This window comes from Gastrolobium bilobum, unplaced genomic scaffold (genome assembly GCF_033153095.1).
Source record: "Gastrolobium bilobum isolate Gb01-03AN ecotype WA unplaced genomic scaffold, APGP_CSIRO_Gbil_v1 utg30134, whole genome shotgun sequence".
Classification (NCBI taxonomy): domain Eukaryota; kingdom Viridiplantae; phylum Streptophyta; class Magnoliopsida; order Fabales; family Fabaceae; genus Gastrolobium; species Gastrolobium bilobum.
The window spans coordinates 36,599-61,323 of NW_026895706.1; the positions used below are offsets into that span (position 1 = coordinate 36,599).

Below are 24,725 nucleotides of genomic sequence, written 5' to 3' on the forward strand. Positions count from 1 at the left end.
ACAAATAAAAAATTCCTTATCAGATAATATTTATTTAATTACCAAATGCTATATAGGATAGGAGTACATGTCTAAGTACTACCCATATAAATATTTTATGTAGATTTTGTTTTTGTTTTTTGTTTTTTTGTGTTAGTGTGTGTCTATAAGTAATAACTAATAACGTGTCTCCCATTTTCATTCACCAAACCTAAAAAACGCGAAATTGAAAATTTCTCTATTCATTATTTAATTCTGACACAGTTACTGTTTCTCTCCTTCTTCGTCACACGCACCCATTCATTGCATCATTGTTTCGCTAGAACTCTTCATTATTCAATCGCAACAATATCGCAGGTTTTTTTATTCTTTTTTTTTTTTATATGTTAATTAAAATTAAAATTGTTATCTTCGTTGCTTATGATTGGATTTTGCTGATTATCCACCATTTCTTTTCTTTTTTTCTTTTTTCTTTTTGTGGGTTGTGATCAAAATCTACGATCTGATTATGTGTTTAAAAAAAAAAAAACTTTTTATCAATGGAATTCCATCAATTTATGATCAATATCTATCAATCTATTTATATTATTATTGTTTTAGCATGTGTTAACAAGAATTTGTAAATTTCACTTTGTTCCTGATTATCATATTTGGTCTTTTCATGTCCTAATTGTCTAGTATTCATTCCAAGCAATGTTAACGCACATGGAATTGGAAGAGTTAGTGTGTGATATTACTCTTTGTAGGGTTTTGGTCTTGTTTCTCTTTAATTTACCTGTTTTATGCTTTTACATTGACTGATTTCATCTCTCGTTGGTGCATCTTGTCCTTGTGTTGCTTAGTTGAGTGTTTTAATTACACTTTTCAGGACTATAGATGTAGAAAAGCTTGTCACTTGTTAGGCAAATTCAAGATTGCAAAGTATTTTATAACCGTAGAGGTCTTTTCAATTGTTGCAGGTTCAGTGGCTGTGGATTGTTGTGAAATTTTGCTTTTTAGGTTGAAGAATCAAGAAATTGCTGGCTCAGGATATGATGAATGGAACTCAGACTCAGCATTGGGGTGAAAGTTCCAGTTCGACTTCCCTTAGCAGTCAACAGGATGTTGAGGATGACAAAATGATTGCTCTTGTGCTGTCAGAAGAGTATGCCAATTTAGATGGAGCAGTCGGTCGGCGCCTTTCCAACTTGGCGCCTGTTCCTGTAAGAATTCTTGTTTTTCTGTTATTCTTCAAACTATAGCAAAAAATGTGGACTTTTTTATCAGCTATGGTCCTGTAATATAGGTACCAGTTTTGATTTCTGCTTTTCAAATATCTCATTATAAAACTTATTTAACTAAATATGTATATATCTCGTCACTTAAAAATGGTGAAGGAGAAGGAATACATTTAATACTTTGAAAGGGCATACTAGCTCTAGAGTTCTTGATATGTCCTCCTTCCTTTTAACTTCCTGTGGACACTCTTGAAATTTGGCTCTTAATTTGGTTTAGATTTTTATGGTATTACAAAGTTGCTTCATCTGCATTGTCATCGCATATAAAAAGTATACTTTCATTAGTGATTTCACTTCCCCTTTTCTGAAAGGGGGTGAAAAGAGGGATATCTGAAATTTCGAATACATGTGTTTTTCTTTATATCTTATAATTCCAACATCTTCAAATTACAGCATGTGCCCCGGATAAATTCCTTCATCCCCACAATAAGTGATGCCAGTATGGATCACCAGCGTCTGCTTCAGAGGTATATCTGCTATTTCTTGTGAGGAATATTCTAAAGCTTTAAGTTTCCATCCATACATTTTTGGAAGAAATTTGACTAATAAAATAATGAACATGGACAGAAATATGCACTTATATTATGTATAATTAAAACCATACCAGGTCAAGTAATTTTTTTTTTTTTTTTTTTTTTTTAATTTAGAATAAGTAGAAACGGCATTTACTACTTGGTAATTCAAATTAAAATGACTTGGGGATAGAAACGTTGTTCCTTATAGGCAAGGAGAGAGTTGTGCGGATTGACTGTAGATATGGTGGCATTTATGGGAGGCCATATAGTTATGGTTAGGAAAATAAGATATAATAAAGCTGCCATAAAAACTCTTGATGAGAACAGTATACTGGCATTCTTTCAACTTCAAGGAATAAACAAAAGTTGGAATTTGCAATGCTTCATAAGAAAAATGGTAAAAAGAAAGATTATGTGGCTGAATCAATTGGTGACTTTTCTGTATTCAGGATCTTTGCGTGGAAGTAAATACTGTTTTTTTTTTTTTGTTGGTAACAGTAATTACTGGTTATTTAATGTAGAGAATACATATTCTGAAGCATCAAGGTTAGCAAACCGTTACAGCCCTGGATTTTCTAAAGCTTGATACTTGCAAAATGGAAAGGAAAAATGAAAGAGGAATGAGAAATGAAAGGAAAAGATTTGTTTATTGATGAAGAAAGGTGGAAGAACATTCAAGAGACACTTCTCTTGCCAAGGGGCACTCCCCTTGTCTCTGAGCACTGTCAGCCAATCTTTAGAAAAGTATTCTGTCTATCTCATACAGAGGACAACACCTCCTTTTATACAACCCTCCTCCTACTAACTAACTAACTGACTAAGTATATTTCCTAAGGAATATTTTTTCCCTCCTCATGCAAGTCGCATCACAAACATTGTCTGTTGCTTTTGACATGTACAATTATTGTCCAACGTATTGATATTTGATATGTCCAAGGCACCTACATTTGTAAAATAACGAGGATAAGCTCAGCAAGTAACATGTTATGCACATATGCATTTAGTCTTTGTTGGATGTATTAAACCATTCTCTCTTTACTCTTTCAGGTTGAACGTCTATGGTCTATGTGAAGTTAAAGTATCTGGAGATGGAAACTGTCAGGTGTGTTATCATAGCAACTGTTTATGAGGACGAGCGTTATCCTAATATCCTTTTTGAATTTTCACTGATGATTCTCTCTACATTGCAGTTCCGCGCACTTTCAGATCAGCTGTATAGGTCTCCTGAACACCACAAGCATGTCCGTAAAGAGATTGTAAAACAGGTATGTTGCACTGGAGTTGGTCATGTAGAAAGGATAATGCCTCTTAAACAAGTCAACCTATGAGGACATCTGATATTCTTTGGTTAGGAGTGTTTTAATAGGTTGACAGATTTGAATTTGCTGATGTATATAGATGAATGAGTTTTGAATCAATGAGTGCATACTCAAAAGAGAAGAGGGGAAAGGGGAGGTACAAAGGGGCTTTTGGTTCTTTTATAATGTCCAAGTTAATAGTTACTGATTAAGGATTAATGCATTAGTTAAGTAGTAAACATGGAGAGTAAAAAACGTCCTCCAAGAGAAGAAAATGGAAAGATGAAAGAAATGTTGGTAAATTATTGGTTTTAGTTAATAAAAAAACGGTTTTTAAATCATGCAATGGGAGTGGTACAAATCCTTTATACTAAAAGGTGGATCAATATGAAATCTATTAATTCTATCTAATATAGCAAACAGATAGTTTGAGATGCTTATTTGCATAATGTTTCTCCTTGCCAGCTCAAAGATCACCGTTCCATATATGAATGCTATGTACCAATGAAGTACAAACAATATCACAAGAAAATGGCTAAGTACGTATTTTTCAGATAAACCATTACTTAAATCATTATGTTTGGAATAATCCATTACATTTGTGGGTTCTACAAGTAGCATTTTAATCAAATGCACTGTATTCACCTTCGTTCTACCACGTGACAGATCTGGAGAATGGGGGGACCACATTACCTTACAGGCAGCTGCTGATAAGGTTTGTAATGCAGTGTTTAAACATTTTGTTACTTTTGTAGTATGCTACAAATTTTTAAATTTTTTTTTATTCCTTTTATTCTGTTTTCTTGAATATTTAGATTTTTTTGTTCAGACTAAGATGAAAATGTAACATTCTTACTAATAGAAAAAGATTATTTCAGTTAGCCAAGTTTCTGATAGGTGTTTGAGGTTGTATTCTATCCTGGAAGAACATATTTCTCAAGCTCTCACTAATATTCTGAAGCGGATGTATAAGCCTATATGGATGACTTTAGAGATTGCCCTACCAGAATTTCATCTTACGTATAGTATATAAGTAATAGTGGTTGACATGGAAAACTTGGTTGCATTTTTTTTTTCTTTGTGCTATTTAAATAATATTTGTGCCCTGTATCACTAGTTTGATACCTCTCGACTTTGGATATTTGTCCAATTGGGTTAGAGTGATAGAAGAACTGGCCAAACTGACAGGTTATTTCATTCGGTCATCTAGCAAAATATATTATTAACATAATAATGAGTTATTTGAATAATATTAGGTAATATGTATTATGTCCAATATTGCTTTTTGATTTTAATTTATTTGTGTGCATGTGTTGACTACAATTTTTTTATTTTTGGGGCCTTTAGTCGGTTAATAGTATAGTAGTTAATTGTCGTTAAACTATTCCCTTTTCTAGAAGGGCCTTATGTAGTAGATTTTGATATGGTTTATCTGTTCTTGGACTTAAAAGAGTTGATGCATAACATCTGTATCTGTAATGTATGTCTGGTTCAAGATTATTATATTGTAATCCATGCCTCACATTTGGAGTGCAATGAGTATATACATCGATATATGTATTTCTATGGAAACTAACAAATAGATTGAGGACAGGTCGTGCTAAATATGAAACCTAAGTGAACTAAATTTGTGGGGAACCGGAATGTTGGTATCTTGACTAAGTCAAATTGCTTTTGTCGAGACTCCCTTAACAAGATAGCAAGGGAAAAATTGTTGGGAATTCAAGTTTAAGTTAGATGTGGGTGAAGAAGTCCCACATTGGAAAGGAATGGATAAAATAAGAACCATATAGTCATATATCTAATAATTTCTTAAGATTTTGGGTTAAGATGTAGTTTGGCTCCCCCGATTCAACAAAAATCTGGGTAGAATGTGTTGTATGAAAACTGAAATACTTCACTGGAGTGCATGGGCAAGTTTTGGGTATATATGCTTCTCCCAAGAATCTGTAAGTGAAATCGAATTAGAACTTTTGTTTAAGGAAAAGTGATGTTGTATGTTATTGAAGCATACAACATTCCCAGTCTTTTGTTTTTACCCCAATTAATTTTGGTTGTTGGAGACCATAAATGCAAGTGTCGTTCTTGTTTCTTACCTTGTCAAGTATGTCAATGGAGATATCCTAGCAACCTCTTTAAATACATAAGTCATAAAACAAAAAAGTTGAGTTTGGTTATGCTACAATTTTTTATAATATATGGAAAAATGATGCAATAATGAAATGATGTTATGCAATGAAATTTTATCAAAATTGTTATGTCACTACAGTTCATGCATTGGTTCTATTCTCTCAGAAGTTGAAACTTGCATTCTCAAATTTATTGACTTTTTTACATCAAATTCTCTTGACAACTTGAGGTTATTTTATTTTTTTTTTTATTATTATTATATGATGTTTGTTGTCTATTACTGTCAAATGTCAATGTTGTATAATGTTTCTTGTTTTTAATGCAGTTTGCAGCGAAGATATGCCTTCTGACATCATTCAGAGATACTTGTTTCATCGAAATTATGCCGCTGTACCAAGCACCAAAGTGTGGTAAGACCATCATCACCATTGTTTGTCCCACCATAACTTAATTCAGTCTTATGAGTTTGATTGTAAACAAGGCAGAGCATAATAGAGACAACGTGCCCCATAAGTTTTGAAATTTTCTATTATGTTATTTCAAGAAAGATTATGCACTGCATAATTCTATAAACGGCATTACCTCTCGCCTTCCCCAGATAGAGATTATTTTTGAAGTTGAGTAGTATATAATTGATCCCAAAGTTGTGTTTTTCCCTAATGTAAGATCAAAGTACAAACCTCTTATAATTAATTTAATAATTTCAAGTTGATTCTATCTTTTAAAATCAAGCATCAAGCCTATTCTAATTGAAATATCACTTTTAGTCCAAGGCCTATAATAATTCTTTTTAACTAAAATTAAAAAGAACAAAAAGGAAGGTAACTGCAGACTTGGATACAAACTTTAACGGGAGTAAAAAGGAAAGGCACTTTCAGAGTTCTATTGGCCAATGAACTGTAACACTTTAGTTCTCAGATCTTTAATATTTAAATTGTAGTAGTACTATAGTAGTATTCTCTTACTCTTTTGTTTCCCTTTATTTTCTTAATAATGCAGAACTGTGGTTGAGCTTCTGGTCTGAGGTTCATTATAATTCACTGTATGAAATTCGAGGTTTGTTCACCACAAAACCTGTTCCTTCCATTACTTTTGGGGTGTTAAGAGTCTATTAATTATTGATTTATTATTTTGTCTTTGTTTTAGATGCACCAATCCAGCATAAACCAAGGCGGAAACACTGGTTGTTCTAGGAGTGGTAGATATAAGCATTAAGGTCATAAGATGTAGTGCTGTGTATACATACATTCTGTATCATTTCATAGGTAAGGAAAAAGGTCCACAAAACTCCCTTTCAACTTTGTGGCTTTGGCAATTAGACCTCTTAACTTTCAATTCAGAATTGACTCCTTTCAAATTTGGATCACATCTTAATAGTTACCTCTTATCTTTGCTACTTAGCTACTACCTTCACACTATTTCAACCACTCTATACCCATTGGATCTTTAACTGATCAGCTCCTTTCATGTTGAAAAATGTCTAAAAATTAGTTATCCTTTATGAATACATAGTAGCTATTATATATTATTCAGTGAGGATAAACTGTCAAAAATGAAAATTGAAAAATCTATTTGCCAAAGTATTAAAGATGGAGGAGGTTGTGGACATTTTTTTCCTATAGATTAAAACAGAGGAGGAAGGGGGAGAAATTCCTTGTAGGCCTTTTTCCCATACTATTCTTTACAGTTTACTCATGATATTTTTTATTTTTTTATTTTTTTATTTTTATTATGCCTTTCTTTTACCGGGGAGAATAATTCAGTATGATTTGTTTTTTTTTCCTTTGCTTTGTAAAGCAAATTGTGTATTGATTTACAAGATTTACAAAACTGTTTGAACCGTGTAAGTCACCTGTTTTCCCCCTTCAACATATGTATCTGAGGGCGTACCCCAAGTCCATTTTGTGTGGCACAGAGAGTAAATACATACAATGCATTATATCAAAATCTAATGTTATTACATATACTACAGAAAACCGCCCTCCTTTTGGTAGAATAAATAAGGGATAAATCCCAAGATTCGAAAGCTTCTCTCATGAAATTTCCGAACCAATTGATTTCTCCACACATGAGATCTATTCAACTTTGTTTTATGTCCAAATCATCACCAAAAATAGCTTTGCTATACACCACCTAATTCCAATGTGAAATTTATCACCAATTCAACATAATTAACACGGGGAAGGTTATATTTACAAATTTTTTATTTACAAATTCTTATAAATTACACTATGTCTGACTGGTCATATTTTAATCAAGAGGGTATGACCGATCAGACTTAGTGTAATTTATAAAAAAAGTTTGTAAACGGATTCTTCCCCAATTAACACATAGCAAGCTAATGGATTCACATCATCCACACATTCAACACATAAATGCTAAGTCCCAATACTAAGTCATATTTTAATCAAGAGGGTATGACCGGTCAGACTTAGTGTAATTTATAAAAAAAGTTTGTAAACAGATTCTTCCCCAATTAACATGGATTCACATCATCCACACATTCAACACATAAATGCTAAGTCCCATGGCTAGACTCAATATAAATACTTACTCTCTTTTTAAGTTTAGAGAAACTATGTTTCTCAATCCAATGGCTTCTCAAACGGATTCTCCTCCACTATTCAGTCACTTTGCTCAACTCTATACCATAAACATAATTTAAACAAGCAAACACATCAAAATTTCTTCTAAAATTTTGATTTTTGGAGCACTATTCACATTAAAACCCAAAATTATGAATTCATCATAAAACATGTTCTAAGTTATATTTACTTACCATAGATCATCCTAGAATGGAAAGGAGATGTTTTCCCCAAGCCCATATGGATCAAAACACCTTTGAATCACCAAAATCTTGAAATATCTTCAAACTTAAAATGATGAACTCTCTCACTCAAGGGTTTTTTTTTTGTTGAAATCTAATTGGTAGCTTTGATATAAGTGCATTTTTAAGTATTGAATTTATATATATTATAACTCTATGGTTAATGTTATCGCAAACATCATATAAGAATGAATAAAAATAATTATAAATAGGGAAGAAAATATCTTTCATTTAAAATAGTTCAAAACTACAACTAAAGTAAATACAGAAAATTTCTTATTAGTCATTAAAATATATATATTTATTGTATAGATTCTATAGAAAAAATATATAAATATTCATATTATAAGGAAATGTCTTTCATTTATAATAATCCAAAACTAAAACTAAAATAAATACATAAACTTTCTTATTGAATCATTAAAATATATATTTATTGTATATATTCTATAGAAAATATTTATAAAGTATATTAATTGTTTTTAAACATCAAAATTTATATATTTTTATTTCTATTTTATATATTTTTTTAAATAATGGGCATTATAATAAATGAAATTTTGGTCCATGGATAAGTCTCCACCAACCTGCTAAATCATAGGACTTTGGTGGTTAAATCTAAAAAAAGCTTTATATCAAGGTGGGCTTTGGGCCAAATATAAGGTTTTTGTATTTGACCCACGAGTCATAATCCTTTTTAACAACTCTACATGCAACACATCAATGGGCTAAGCAATACTAATCTCAAAAATTGACTTGATATCATATTTCAATACAAAACTTCAAGATTTTAGGTTTATTTATCTTTTCACATATATGTTCCTTGTTTAGCGTATTTCTACACGATGCGAGACTTTATCACTCGCACTTATTTTTAAAGTAGTAATCATAGATGATAAGTTGAAAAAAAAATGTTCTACATGTAGAGATAAAATTAAAATCAAGCCAACATAAAACTACAAACTTTTAACATGGTTTTCCTAGGGAAAATTAATAGTCTTCGCCCTTTTATACACTTTCAAGATTGTGGTTGATATCGCTATACCTGCCGATGGTTCTCTAGCCAAGGGATGCTTGAACGACTTTAGCGCCTACACCATGCTCTTGCTAACTACTTCGTTTGGACCCAAAGTCATCGAAGTCATACCTCCACTCACGTGGAGAAGAGGACCTCACCGGCAATGGCCCTTTCAAGCTTGAATATTTTCCAATACAAAGCAGAGAGACTCGACAGTCCATGAACTCGCTCTCCTTGTTTATATGGGGCGATGTGGTGCTTGGCATCAATCATTGTCTAATCAAGGCTCCATTGAAGGTTTTGGGATCACTTTAGCATTTTGTCAAAAATCACTTCTTGCAAATTGGTGAGTGGAACCAGTGAACATTAGCATATCATTAGCCGTGCTAGAATGGTTGTGAATAAACCATTTATTTGCGTTTCATGATTGGTATTATTATTATTATTAAACTAGGAGGAAGGTTATACTTACAACTATTTTTTTACGACCTCTTACAATCACATCTTAACACCGTTAATTTCCGTCAATCAACGGTTATCATTTGTTGTGAATTAATAATTAATTAATAAGATTAATTTGTGAAAATTATAATCGTTGATTGACGGAAATCAACGGTGTTAAGATATGGTTGTAAGAGGTTGTAAAAAAAAATTATAAATATAACCTTTATCTTAAACCAAATCAATACTTTAAATGGAAACATAGAATAATTGCAATTACAACTAGACCTTGAACCACGTGATAATGGGAAATTTTTGTTATTATGGATAAATATTTAGTTAAAGCCAAAGGAAGTCTTCAAACTTTAAATGCAGAAGGATTTTACTCGAGACAACCACAGATAGGATAGGCGGGGTTTTATTGCTTGATACCAACAGATTTTCCAATCAAGATTTTAAATTTTAAATTGAATTTATTTAAGCAGATTATAATTGAGTTATGTTTAGGAGTGTAAATGAATCAGGTCAGATCAAGTTTTAGCCTAAATGAACTAGGTTTATGTAAAATATTTCAAGACTATCTTAGTTTGTTAACTTAATATAAGACAAATTATAAGTTTGGTCTGACTCATTTTTAAAAAATTACAAGGCTTGACCTGCCTTATCAAGTTTTCAAAAATGACATATTTGACTTTGTAAAATATATGCTATAATTATTATGTTTATTTTGTATATTTAAGTTGATGAAAATCAAAATAATATAATAGCTAAAGCCGCACAACCCAAATATTATTTTATTAAAAATAATAAAATATTATTTATTAAAAAATGCAGATCATGCCTGGAGGGTTAGAGAACTAGCCTTTTTAAAATAGGCTTATAATCTATTATTTCTAAAGACATCTTTTAATAAATTCAAACCTGTATTATTTTTAAAATGAGTCAAGTTAATCCAAATTAAAGTCAGATCACACTGTAGATCCCCTGAGAAGCTCCCAGACCCATTTACATCTTATGTTTATAGTAGTTAGAATATTCTAAAGGCTAAAATTAAATCTTAATAATTAATTACAAATCATGAGACGACACAGAACAATGAGTAAGTAAGGAATATTTTATTAAGTTGTTGGGCGGATTGATCATTTTGTCCTTATTTTTTAAAAGAAAATTACCACTTTATCCCTTATTTGACCAATGTTTTGTCAACACTTACTCAAGTAAATGGGCAGATTAGTAAAATAATGTCGGTCAAATATTAGTCAAATAGCGATAGATTAGCATATGGCCTGGGAATGTTAGAAATAGTTTTCATATATTAAGAGTGATAGAAACAATGAAAGAAAACAGCGTAAACTCAAGAAGAGAAAATGATTATTTCCTTCCAAAATTCACTTACAAGAACGCTATTAATAGACTACTATTACACATGCGATCTATCTCTCATAACTGACTTCTAAAACTTATTATAAAATGGTTAACTTCAATCACTACATATCGTTTAACTAACTAAATCCTCAACTTAGTTTTCTTGTAACTCCTTCAACTACTCAACAATGCTCTAAATATGCAACCATATGTTAGTGTTCTTGTGGCTCTTTGTGATTTCCATCCGTATCATCAGCTCCCCCTTTGACAGGGACCTTGTCCCCAAGATCCAAATGGGAAAGAATGGAAAATCCTCTTGGATCCCTAGTAAATCATAAAATAGCATGATGAACATCATTGCTAAAACATGCATGACTAATCAATGGTATAGGATCCATAAGTTCACTATGTTCCATTGGAGGATGATGTCATTATATGGATGATACTTCTAACGAAGGTAAAGCACCTGGATGTGGGAATTTATGGCCATCAATCACTATTTAAAAAGTCTCAATTTTCAAAGAAAATTTTCGATTAAAAATATTTCGTCAAAATTAATCATGTCAATTTCAACAAAAAATATATTTCGTCAAAGTTTTTGACGGAATCTATTTTTCGTCAAAAATTTTTAACGAAAAATAAATTATGTTAAAAACATTTTAAAAATCATATGCAAAAATTAATCACGTCAATTTCAATAAAAAATATATTTCGTCAAAAAAATTTCGTCAAAATTTTTTTATGAAAAATAAATTCTGTCAAAAACATTTTAAAAGATATATGCAAAAAAATATATATATTTGTGAATCTTTCAAAAATCAAATTCCGTAGAAAATTTTATAAAAAATAAATAAATAATACAATAATATTTAAGGATGTGCTTAGGTGTTGCAACATCATTCTATGCAGAGAAATTGCTATTTTCTTTGAAATGCTGCAATATTTTAAATTCGAGAGAAGCAAGATTAGCGGCAACCTCTTGTAAAGCCAAGTCATCTGCGAGCTCCTGCTCATCCATGGCGAAGAATGGTTTTCGAAAGAATAAAAGAACTAATGTTAGGAATAGTATTCTTAACATTAGTTCATTCTCTCCCCCTCTCTCTCGATGGTGAAATATGGAATCATTAATTGGTTTTGTTGATTTTCTCCTTTTTTTCACCATTTTAACCACAACAAGAATTAATGGTTTCATTTTGAGATAAATAAAAAGTTTAAATTTTATCACCATGAGTGTGAATTTTTATCAATCTGTTATGTAAAATGATGTGCTAATATATTGTTAAATGAAATTAATTAACGAGTGTGATACTTAAATTTTTTAATAATTAATTATGTCATTGAATAATAATATTAAAAGAATTTTCAATACAATTTTTATTCTTATTAAAAGAATTAGAAATTTAGAATGATAATGAGCTCATCCACCAAGTGATGTGACTGTCACATGTTTCAAAATACCACACCCTTGGGCCTTAGAGCAGGAGAATGAACAAGCAATTAATGACATAATTATTAAATTATAATGGTAGAAGATTCTATAATCCTAGTATAAACTTTGGGAAATAATTGTCTCATTTTACATGAGATAACTATCTCATGTTTCTCTCACATAAAAAGTTATGACATTATTTTTTCTTTTTTCTTTTTTTAATGGATGGTGGGCTCTACCATATTATGTATCTATAGTAGGAGATACTTATCTCCTACAACATGAGAAAAATAGAACCCATAAACTTTTAGTCAGTTTTGTAATTTGTTTTGATTTTGACATAAGAAGAGTCTTTTTTAAAAACGATATTTGTATTTAAGACTTATTTAACATGAGTTTAATTATGATTAATGAGTTTAAATAAACATCTAGATTCAATTCACCAACTTTTCAATATTTATGAAAATATAGATCCATAAGTTTCAAATCATCGATATTAGATGCTTGGTGGAATGTATATTATCATCTGTTTAATTATCAAATATGTTTATTTCATATATTGGTTAGTAATCACATTATTTAATATACTCATTTTAATATAGATTAAATTTAATGTAAATCTCTCTAAATAATTTAAATAAATCTTAATAACGAAACTTATATAAAATTTATTCAAAAATAAAATGTGAAATAATATATTTCTGTTCTTCTAATTTCTATTTACGGCGCGGCGCCTATAAAGCGACCATTGGAAGTTGACATTTATTTTACCCCTATGTTGGAGAAGTTTGTTCTCTCTTCTTATGAGAATTATATAACGATAAAATAAATGGTCAAATCCTGTTTGGATGCTGAAAAATTAAAAGAGGAAAAGAAAACAAAACAAAATCTTCACCGTTAATGCAGGAAGTTATGTTGCACTGATATGCGACACGAGATACGATACGACACGATGATAATTTAAAAAATATTATATTTTAACATATTAAGACATATTTTGATATTAAATAATATTTTTAATATATATAATATAGTTTATATTTAATACATATAACACAACCCATAATAAATACACAACCAATCAAATATTCAAATTTTTCATAATATAAATATAAAACAAAAATAATAGAACATCCATATACTGTACAGAGTAGACTAGAGAGGAGACTACTTAAAGGTATAGGGACAGGCACACATTTATTGTGTTGGTTTTTTCTGTTGTTTGTTGAAGGCATACCGCATATGTGACTAGTCTTCGACTCATGCAATTAGTTATTGGGTCCACTAACCAAACTAAGCAGCCCATTACTGAAACCTATATGATGTTAATACGACACCGTTTTTCACACCAAACAAAAGTTGAGAACACATAAATTTTTTTTTGGAGATATTTCAATCGGTTCATCGCTTAACGACTAGTTCAATTCGGGACGGATCCCAAAATTAAAGCTTTAAACCCCTTCCAAAGACAGTATTGGAGAGGATCGAACACATGTTCTCACCCCAATTGCTCAGTTCTCTGGTGCCAACTGAGCTACCATCATTTGGTAATCAGATAGAAACCTAAACCTTTGAAATGTAACATAGGCAGATTGTAGTGAGTAGAGAGAGAGAGAGAGAGAGTTTGAAGTTGAAAGAATAATAGTAGCAGCACCAAATCGTCATTTATCGCTAATCAGAGATGGTTGCCAATGATAGCCGAAAGAAATTGGTGGTTTAGGCTCTTTGCAATATCCTTTGGAACGACACAAGGAAGAAGAACGACATGAGGAAGAACATCGAAGCACTGCTTGGAAAGGTGATGGTGGTGGATCATCCAACTGCATGGCCTTGACTTCTTGAGTGCCTTGAGATCTTCGTCGCATTACTGTAATGCTCCCAGTAGCCTCTGCCTCTTCTCTTCCTTCATATCTTCGTGTCTGTTTGTCTTTTTTATTTTAAAATTATTTTAATTTTATAAAAAATTCAAAAAACTTACCTTTTTGCCTCTTGATCGTGTTCGATACGGTCAAAATCGAGTGTCGAGATAATCGACGTGTCCTAAATCATTGATCGTGTGTCGGACACGTCTTGGAATGTGTTGAAGCGTGTCGATGTCTGACACACATTTTTCCAGAAAAGTCATGTGACAGTGCTTCATCCGCGGGAAGGAATGGTGCTAGTGCTATAGTCACTTAACGTTCACACTCGAAAGGTGGCTCAGACTCACTCTGGATAGACGATACATTATTACACTCCATGAACTTATTTTCATAGTGGCGTAAAAGATGCTGACGATACTAGTACCGTAATACTAACTGACGAGACTAGTCCCGTAACAAATGCTGATGGGACTGCATGTGGCATAAGGTCCTCTGACAAAACTATATGGGACAAGCCGACGTGGACACATTCCCGTAATGAATCCATACGGGATTGACCCCGTACTTGCCACTAGGGGTGTTAACGGGCCGAGCCGAGCTTTGATCTTAAAAGGCTAAGCCTGTGTTTAAATGTGTCAGCCTGATCAAGCCTGTTACCTGTTATGAACATAATTTCAGCCTGTAGCCTGTCTTATTTATAAAAAATAAAAGCCTGGTTTAGTTTGTTTAAAAAAATAAGACAACAAAAATTTATCCAAACAAAATATACAATCAACAGCACTAGTAATTCCATAAATATTCATAAATTTAATGTATATCCAAACAACATAATATAAACCAAAATCATTCAAAAAGTCTGTTTAATTAATAAAATGGGATGAAATGGATTGAGGAGAGAGAGAGAGCTATCACAAGTAGTATAAAAAATATAAAATAAAAGTTAATATATTAGGCCAGCCTGAGAGGCTCTAAGGCCGAGCTTTTAAATTGGAGCCTGAGACCTTTTTATTATACGAGCTTTTTTACAAGTTTAAGCCTGGTTCCAACAATCAATTTTAAACATGTAAGTTCAGGCCTTCACGAGGCGAGCCAAAGGCCCCTGGCTCGTTTAGCACCCCTACTTGCCACCTATAAGTTTGACTACATTAGTATGGCAAAACATATCAAACATGCTTTAACTGGACAAATCTTTTAACAAACATTCTTACCGTGGAACTTATGCCCTCAAGATCAATGATGAATCTTGTTTGTAGATAAATTGGAATCTTTTCTGCAGTTCATTTGTCCCTGTCCCAACACAATGACTTGCATTAGATCCATAAGTACTCGTATGGAAGTTTGTTATTGTAATTATTATTATCGATGAAGGTTATAGTTACAAAAATTTTCGCTTACAAATTCTTACAATTAAATCTTAACCGTTGATTCTTGTCAATCTGACAGTTATAATTTATTGTGTTATACTTATTAATTAATTATTAATTCTTAATAAATTTTAGCCACCAGATTTGCAAAAATCAATGATTAAAATTTAATTGTAAAAGTTTTTAAGCAAAACTATTTGTAAATATAACATTGTTGCTGTTACTTTTTCTATTAGTTTGTGCAGGATAATTTATCTGTAAAGAACATTTATGCTAAAAGCTGAAAAGAATAAATATTATGAAAGATATTTCTAACAACATATTTTTTGATTCATCTACCGTCGTTTCCAACTAATTTGAGATAAAGATATTCTTATTGATGAAGTTAATATTGATGTTGATCCTATATATATAAATCGTTCAAGAAGATAAAGGAAGAAATAAAATGTCATTTGAGAGAATTTTCAGATTTGCTCTTAATATTAGTAACGTCAAGATGCAATAGTTAATTAGCTAATTAAGTCGTCTGTTGTTTTAGGACATAGTATAAAGCGCAAATTCTCCAAACAATATTTTAAGGATTTTGATCCTCTCAGGTGAAAAAATGATCATGTTATTTGATCACAACCACTCATTGATGATGAGATAATGAGATAAGAGAGAGAAAAATCTATAACTTTTAAATAAGTGGTTGTAATCAAATAACATAACCACTTTTTCATATGAGAGACGCATCCAACTCCTCCCTTGACATTAATATAACTACTTCTACAATCACAGTAACCATAATTGAATCTACTCTTTAGTTTAGAATGACTTCTGCTTCATCCATGAATACTTTATGTAAAAGTTATCCAAAGTCTTACTTATGTTCAAATTCAAAAAACATGTTATTCAAACAGCAACCAGGGCCTCATAGCAAGTTTGAAGTAAATTTAAAATCAAGATGGCAGTAGAGTGTATTTGAAATGATATTTACATATTGTTTGAGTACAAATTTTGGTAGGGTGTCTAAAGTTGAAAAACAACAAAATTAAAATGACTTACAATGCAAAATAGCTAAAAGAAAAAAAAGCTTACTACACAAAACAGAGAAGAACAAGAGAACTTAAGCAAATTTGGTAACCACAAACTTTCAGCTATATTTGTATGGCAATCTGGAACTAATCCATTGAAGATCACTTTGACATTACAAGCTCCTTTGCAATCTGCTCCATAGTAGGACGAGAGCGTGGGCATTCATTCAAGCAAGCAATTATTATCCTTGCAATTGATAATACATCCTTCACACTAGGATTCACAAGACGAGGGAGACGTTGGTCCAACTTATCCATCAACGACATATTATCAAGTGTTGAGGCCACAATGATCCATGAAGAAGACATGACATCTCTGGGGTACTTTCCAAAAAGTATTTCCAATGCTAATACTCCAAAACCATACACATCACATTTCTCATTTACTTCCATTGTGTACGTAAGTCCTGTACCAAATTATAAGAGTTATCATGTACAAATAGGAATCAAGAAACAAACATGAAATGTAGATAATTATTAAGTAGTTATGTTCTAAAATTACTAGCAAAGACAAACCACAAAATCATTATATCCTTAATTAGTTCACAAACAAAGGGAATGAACCTGGAGCAACATATCCAAAGGTGACTGCAAATGAGGTCCAGTTGTTAGAATTAGGATTGAGGAGCTTAGTTGTTCCGAAGTCAGAGACATGAGCCACATATTCCAAATCCAAAAGAACATTCTTGCTTGATATATCTCGATGAACAATTGGAGGCGAGCAATCATGGTGCATATAGCATAAAGCATTAGCTACGCCTTTAACCACATTCACCCTTCTATTCCAATCAAATGCAGTTGCTTGTTCATCATTTTTCAAAATCATCTCCACACTACCTTTCTCCAAGAACTCATAAACCAGAAATGAGTATCGTGAATGAGAACAAAACCCATATAACTTAACAATGTTACGATGTCGAATTTCTGTCAAAGCTTGGATCTCACTTGTGAAAGCTTTTATATTGGAGATTTATTCATTTGGTGTTGAATGGAGTTTCTTCACAGCTACAACTTGACATGTAGGCAACTCTGCTTTGTAAACATTTCCTTGCCCTCCAACCCCAATGAGATGTTTGTTGTCAAAATCTTTCGTGGCTTCAATAATGTTCTCATACACTATTTTTCCATCAAAACTCCATACAGCAAATAGATTTTGAGCTTGAGATTTTTCAGCCTGGTTTTCTTTTGTGTTTGAAGATAGGCGAAGATGACATAAGACTCCCATAAGAAATAGTACTAGTAGTAAAATGCCCAAAGTAAAGGGTAAAACTACCAATATGACTTTGTTAGTCTTATGATGATGAGATCTGCCACTTGATGTTGGGCAAGGCTCCAAGCCAGAGACATTAGCACACAAGCCTTTATTATTTCTCAAAGCTTCAATTGTAGCATTATGAAAAGCTGGAATGTTTGGAAGTGGACCCTCTAATTGGTTGTACGATATATCAACAGATGTCAAGCTTAACATATCATCAAAGCTAGAGGGAATGGCACCTGAAAGACTATTATGTAAGAGATTCAATATTTCTAAGTATTTTAGCTGTCCAAGCACTGCTGGTATTGTTCCGCACAAAAATTCCCACTAAGATCAAGACTTCGAAGAACTTTGAATTGGCCAAACTCAATAGGAATATTTCCCTTAAAATTATTTTGGCTCAAATTTAAGTTCAACAACTTAGGCAAACTTATAAGTTGCTTTGTGATGAAGCCACTTAAATTATTCCTGCAAGGTCCAAGGTATCAAGTTCGTGCAATGATGTTATTTGAACGGGAACATTTTGTGAAAGATGATTGTTGCCTATCAAGAGTTTGATCAATGAAGTCAAGTTACGTAACTCATTTGGAATATTTCCTGTGAGATGGTTTGAAGATAAGTCAAGTACATGGAAGTTGACTGCTTTGCCTAGTTCTGGCGGTATGACACCTGATAAATTGTTGTTGGAGATCTTGAGGATTTCGAGGCTATAACACTTTCCCCAATTTGGTGAAAGGATACCATAAAAATTATTGTCACTCAATTCGATGTAGTACAAATTTGGATATATGCCAAAATCATTTGTTATATTTCCAGTCAGTTGGTTTTGTTGAAGCCGAACTCTTCTTAGGCTGGAGCAATTCTTCAAACTCTTTGGAATGGGTCCAGTAAAATGGTTATTTGCAGCTGTAAATTTTTCCAACTTTCCACCAACACAAACGTTGTGAGGCAAATGACCAATAAAATGATTATCATCTAACATCAAATGTTTCAAATTACCAAATGAGGGTGGTTTTGGCCCAGTGAGTTCAATTGAGAATAAGTATAACACACTGACTTTTGTCAAATTTCCAAGTGTAACATCCCGCATAAATTAGGAGGTTTATTTAAAATGCAATTATGGATGTGGATGCATGTTAAGAAATCGAAATACAAGTATAAGTAGGATAAGATTAAATTTTTATTACTCCATATAAGAACCTTAATTACTACTTAGTGGGTACATGAAATAATGTTCATTAGTAGATGAATTTGGATCCAATTACCCTTAATGGGCGACGGCCCAAGTCCCCTATTTGAAGACTCAAGTCAGCCCAAAATCCTTCTTACTTTTAATCCTTTAGCTTATCCAAAGAAAATCTGCATGAATGCCTCTTAGTGGTCAAGAAGCAAACCACTTATCCATCCTTATCTCTCCATCATTGTGTGCCTAGTAAAGAAAGAAAGAAATCTGATTGCTTGTCTTTTGGTTCAAAATCTAAGTCAGCCTTGTCCCCTACTCTCATCTCCTTCCGAAGACCGCAAGTCATCATGGAAGGACCTCATCACCTAAGTTAATTTCCTCTTCCTTCTCCACCCTTCCTCAAAGTCGTTTGTCCTAAGAAAAGAGACCTCTTCACCTAAGACTACATTCCTCTTTCTCCTTCCCTTGCTCGGCCGAACATCAACAATCACAGAGGTAAAGTGTCTTCTCTAATTTCTTGTTCCTCTCTACTCCATACGGTTTTAATGGAGTTTTTCCCTGGCATGCAGCTTGAAACTCGACTTCTTGGAGAGTAGGAGGGTGAGGGTGCTTGCTTATCCCTTGGTGGTTGTCTTCCTTAACCGATTTGGGAGCATTTGGGTACATGCAATGTTAGTATATGGATGTCCTAGAGACAATCTTTTGATTAGATTAGGACATATGTGGACCTTTTATATTGTCGCAAATAAATAAAAAGCACTTTTTATCCTGTTTTATATTTTGTCTCAATATTATAGTTAATATTTTATATGAGTAACTGGATGAACCCCTTGGAATAAAATAGGTATCTCTTGAGTATCTGTGATGAGATCACGATCATGAGGATTCAAGGATACTGGATGTATATTCCTAATTTTATGTTCCTAGTCTAAAGACACTGAGAATGGGGATAAGTGATCTCGGGTAAGACTAGCACGACTTATCTACTTGTATTCGGATGCAAGGTAAAGACCTCATGAGCTACAGGTATGGAGATGTCTTAGTTAAAGTCGTGGGTGGACCTATAAGGGTATAGCTCGCACTGAACAGACCCACAAAGAGACTCTATGAGGAAATCTTACAAAAGTATCATTAGAGCAATCTCTTAATATTTGAGTATGTCTTTCCTTAGACCATAAGTTGTCACATAGACTGTGTTCTAGAAAGCATATTTTGATTGTATACCTTATATGCCTGAAACATGGAGACTCATAGGTATACTTTTGGGCATGTCCTGAAAGAGCACAGGCCTAGGATGATAAGCTGAAGGAATTCGTCAAATCTCTGTAAGAGATTAGGTTATCTATAAATCGGAGAAATCAGGATGACATTTACAGGACTCGGGAATTTATGCATAGTAAAAGAGATCATGAGATGATCTTCCTTTAGAGTCAGAAAATTGAAGATTCCCTATTTCGAATAAAGCTTACCCTAAACCGCAAGGGTTGATACGTTTTCTTGCCCTAGGTTTAATGGGAAGGTAACCGAGACGAAAGGAAATACATACGGTAACCAAATATGTATAATAGGATGATTATGTCATTAACCTAACTAGCTCTGGGGCAACAAAGCATTGCTAGTGCTCTGTGTTGTCATTAGATGAGTTGTGGGCTTGTTGGGCCCAAGCCCATTTATGTCAGTGGCTATGTTGGGCCTAATAGGTCATACACTAACACTTTATTGTCATGATGATATAGCATTAAATGTATTGGGCCTAATAATGGTTGTTAGCCCAAAAAGAAGTTTGGAAGCCCACCTAAAAGGGAAAATGGCGCATGGATAATGTAATGGGCTTGGATGGTCTAAGACATTACTAATTAATTTAATTTGTAAAATTAATTATCAAATATTTAAATTTTGAATTTTGAAATTTGAAATTTGAATTTGAATTTCGAAATTCGAATTTTAAATTTGAAATTTGAATTTTGAATTTGAAAATTTGAAATTTGAATTTTAAATTTGAATCTTGAAATTTGAATTGAGAATTTGAATTTTGAAATTTGAATTTTGAATTTAAATGTTTGAACGTTTAAATTTAAATGTTTGAATTCAAATTTGAATTGGCTATGAAAAGTTGTTTCATAACAAAAGGATAAGATAAGATCTTGTTAGAACAAATCCCTAGGATCAAAAGGAGATCTTTGATCACATCCAAGGCTGAATTTGGGGCGCCAGTTTGGTTGTTGTGAGTGTCATCTTGTCAACCAAATAAGCTCCAAATCAGATTTGGTTTGTTGAGAGAATCAGTGAGCTAGTTGGTTCAAATTTGAATGCAACTACACAACGTATCTGGACTGTTTTTGGGGCTGAATTGGGCGCACCATATGGCTTGCCATATGATGTTTGTTAAGTCAGATTTTTGTTAAGATATTGACTTGATATCATGAGGACATGATAGGAGGTTGTTGGCAAGATTTGATTTTGCAACAACTCCATTTTTCCTCTCTATTGTGCGCTACTTATGGTAAGATTTTTAGAGAAAAATCTAATCCAATTTTGATAGTTCTCTCATCTCCTTTGGTCATCCTTTTGTTAGGTTTTTCTGAAGAGGTTTTGAAAAATAACCTAGCCATATATCATCAAATCCATGCGCCACTTTTGTGGAGTTTTAAGTTGAAAATTTCACTCTTCTAAACACCTTAACCTAGCCTCCTCCTTCACACATTGGACGCCTAACAAGCTTTTGTGGTGATCAATTGGTGGCTTTTCAATAAGAGTTCTTGCATCTTGACGTTGGTGGTGTGGATCAACGTTAGAGGGTTTGAACCCTTTAAACCTTACACTGATCTCCTTGGTGTTTGAATCACAAACAAAGGTAACATCATGCTGTCTTAAAGCATGATTCTTGATTGCATGTGTGATTCCGCATAAGAAAAATTTTGTTTTTCCCTCTCACATGCTACAGCCATCAAGGTCAGCTCTTTGCAAGTGGTATCAGAGCCCGGTCGCTTTACCATCGGCGGATGATGGTACCTTGTTTGTGAAAATTGTCTTTCACGGTCAAAAATCTTTAAAGGGTTAAAGCTTGAATTTTTGCATATGGATTTTGAATTACAATGCTTTAAATTGTTAAAGTTTTTGTTTTTATGAACATGTTAATGTGATTGCTATGTTCATATATCTATATGTAGTCATGGTTTTGTTTCTTTTTCTTTGTGAAAGTTTTAAAAGGAAACACCATTTTGAAAGGGATGATTCGACCATGAAGGGTACTTAGAGTACCTTGATTGTTTTCTTATTTTTTCTCCAGAATTGTTTCATGAGCATAGCATGGATTTTTGTGACAAAATTTATCATATACATGCATATATGATTCGGCCATTAAAGGGTTTATGGCTGCATACGTGGTTTAATTTTGTGTTCTTTAAGAAAGAGTTAACAAAATTTGAATTATAAAGGTTGTTATATAATTCGGCCATTAAGAGAAAATTAAGAAAATTTGAATCATGATTCTTGTAATTATATTTTAATTGTTAAAATGTTAAGACGTGTTAATGAACATGTTTTATGATATTTGATATCTTGTGCTTGCAAAGTTGTCTAACCTTTCAGGTGCAAAAAGGAAGGGGATGGTCATGGTGCCCGAAATTTGAATTTCAAATTTTCAAATTAAAGGTGTAATTTTGCTCTATTTAAATTAGAGGTGTAATTTGAATTTTGAAATTTGTAATTTTTCATTTGTCCCTCCAAAGATGCTTTGGAGTTTCTTTAATTATTTGTAATTAGACAATTAGGCTAGTGGCGTTTAGACGACAAGCAGTCGTGGCTTCAGAAGCAAGATGGACGAATGCGCGAGCACTATAACTGTCTCAAATAAAAGTGTTTTATATGCTTGTATGCTTCGTACGACTAGTATGCATGAGATAGTGTATCGCAAATGTATGCTTTTATGACTTAAGATGTCTAGTATGCATGAATTGGACAAATCGAGTTTGTATGCCTTATTATGCACGTCCAATTGCGACTAGTGTAAATCGATAGATGTTTGACATAGGTTACGACCAGTGTGAACACCCAATTTTGTCCTAAATATTTAAAAAATGACAAAAAAAAAGCTAAACTTTAAACTTTTATTTTCTTAAAAAAAAAAGAGGTTAAAAAAAAGAGAAAAATTAAAAGAGAAAAATTTTCTTTTTATAATTTGTAATTAGCTGCTATTTTTAAAAAAAGAAAACAAAAGTAACAAAACGCCAATTCTGCACAGAAAAAAAAAGAGAAAAAAAAAAAAGCGTATGCAGAGTAGACATGTAGACAGAGGGAAATATTCAAAGGAAGTAGACAAAGGGTAGAGAAAAAAAAAAGGACGATCAAGGAAGATTGTGGCATGCTGAAAGTGACCTTTGCTCCCCACTGTCAAAGCCTTGCACCGGTGGATGCAGGTGCTGCAACACCAAAACAAAAGTGTTTAAAGAAAAATTATGCCAAACAGAGGCCAACATTTGAAAGCTAAATAAAGGACCTTCAACAAGAAACACCTAAGAGGATCGGTCAGTTTGTCTCTGAGCAAAGGAAGAGCAGCATGCCTGACCACCAATGGGATGGAGTAGAGTGGGATCAAGAAATCACGCTAGGCAAACAAAAAAAACCATGCTGGAGAGGGACTATATAAAGGAAGGGGAGCTTCAGCGAAAGGAGGATGGAAAGTTTTCAAAAAAAAAGGGAAGGAAAAAAGGGTCCAGTAAGCCTGAAACAGAAACAAAGAAAATTTTAGGGAAGAAGGTTAAAAGAGATACACTCAAAGAAAAAGGGAGACCGAAGATTTCTGACCCTAACACACCCAACACCCTCCTCCTATTCTTCCATCATCGGATCACCTCAACCATTTTCAAAACAAAAAGTGAAGAAAGAAATACACAAGAATCTTTGAGAAATACCAAAGTCTCCAAAAATTGTGTTTGGCTCTTGACACAAAAGCACCATCCTCTGAGTCATTTTATTTCACCAGTAGTGCAAGACGACGACCATCATCAGCTTCCTCACGCCACCGACTTCGCCGTCGCTGTTGCGTCTCCAGCTCTCCACCGCTCTGCTCCGTTAGCCACACGAACCAGATTTCATTACCGTTCTTCTTCAAACGGTAACAGGGGGGCCACCTTCCATTTCGATTTCTTTCTTTTTTTTCCTTTTTTATTTTAAACATGAAAAGACTTATCTGCTTGGTTTTTGTTTCCTCATTATTATGATATTGTTTTTTTTCCTTCCATGTGCTTTTACCTTTAGGGGGTGTTTGATTCAAGTTTTTGGAGAGGATTACCGGTAATCCTTCTTTGGTAAATGTAATTACCACGTTTGGTAGAAGGAATAAATTACGATTCCCGGATATCCAAGGATTACCGGTAATTTGATTTATAAAGAAAAGTCACTATTCAGATTACCAAAAATAATATGGTAATTCGGAATACCAATCAGAATACCAAGTAAAGGAAAAACACAACAATAATTTTTGAGACAAAAATACCCCAATACACATAAAAATCTAGACCCAATCTATCAATTACAAAAGTAAAAATAGTTTGGGGTTATTTTTGTAAAATAACCTCATATTCCAAGTCATATTTCGTTCTAAACCAAATATGGAATCAATAATTTTTACCCAATATTTCCGGTAATATTTTGGCGAACCAAACACATATTTCGTAAGATTCCAAGTAAACTCAATTTCTATTG

General features: G+C 32.8%; 1 protein-coding gene and 1 pseudogene across 1 annotated transcript; one reads left to right on the forward strand and one right to left on the reverse strand.

Moving 5' to 3' along the window:
- Window positions 1–205: 205 nt before the first annotated feature.
- LOC133292230 (OVARIAN TUMOR DOMAIN-containing deubiquitinating enzyme 12-like) lies at window positions 206–7,037 on the forward strand. Its single transcript, XM_061490624.1, has 10 exons — window positions 206–336; window positions 939–1,181; window positions 1,650–1,723; window positions 2,819–2,873; window positions 2,962–3,036; window positions 3,535–3,608; window positions 3,736–3,784; window positions 5,525–5,609; window positions 6,199–6,255; window positions 6,346–7,037. The coding sequence occupies exons 2-10, from the start codon at window positions 1,011–1,013 to the stop codon at window positions 6,390–6,392; spliced, it is 687 nt and encodes a 228-aa protein (XP_061346608.1). The 5' UTR covers window positions 206–336; window positions 939–1,010; the 3' UTR covers window positions 6,393–7,037.
- Window positions 7,038–16,683: 9,646 nt separating this feature from the next.
- LOC133292248 (MDIS1-interacting receptor like kinase 2-like) lies at window positions 16,684–18,926 on the reverse strand (annotated as a pseudogene).
- Between the last annotated feature and the right edge of the window lie 5,799 nt (window positions 18,927–24,725).

Bases quoted from the DNA above. Each gene is read 5' to 3' on its own strand.
- LOC133292230 (XM_061490624.1), top strand. From the start codon at position 1,011: ATGATGAATGGAACTCAGACTCAGCATTGGGGTGAAAGTTCCAGTTCG. The intron at 3,609-3,735 runs GTACGTATTTTT...ACCACGTGACAG, and splicing joins TATCACAAGAAAATGGCTAA to ATCTGGAGAATGGGGGGACC. The intron at 6,256-6,345 runs GTTTGTTCACCA...TCTTTGTTTTAG, and splicing joins TTCACTGTATGAAATTCGAG to ATGCACCAATCCAGCATAAA.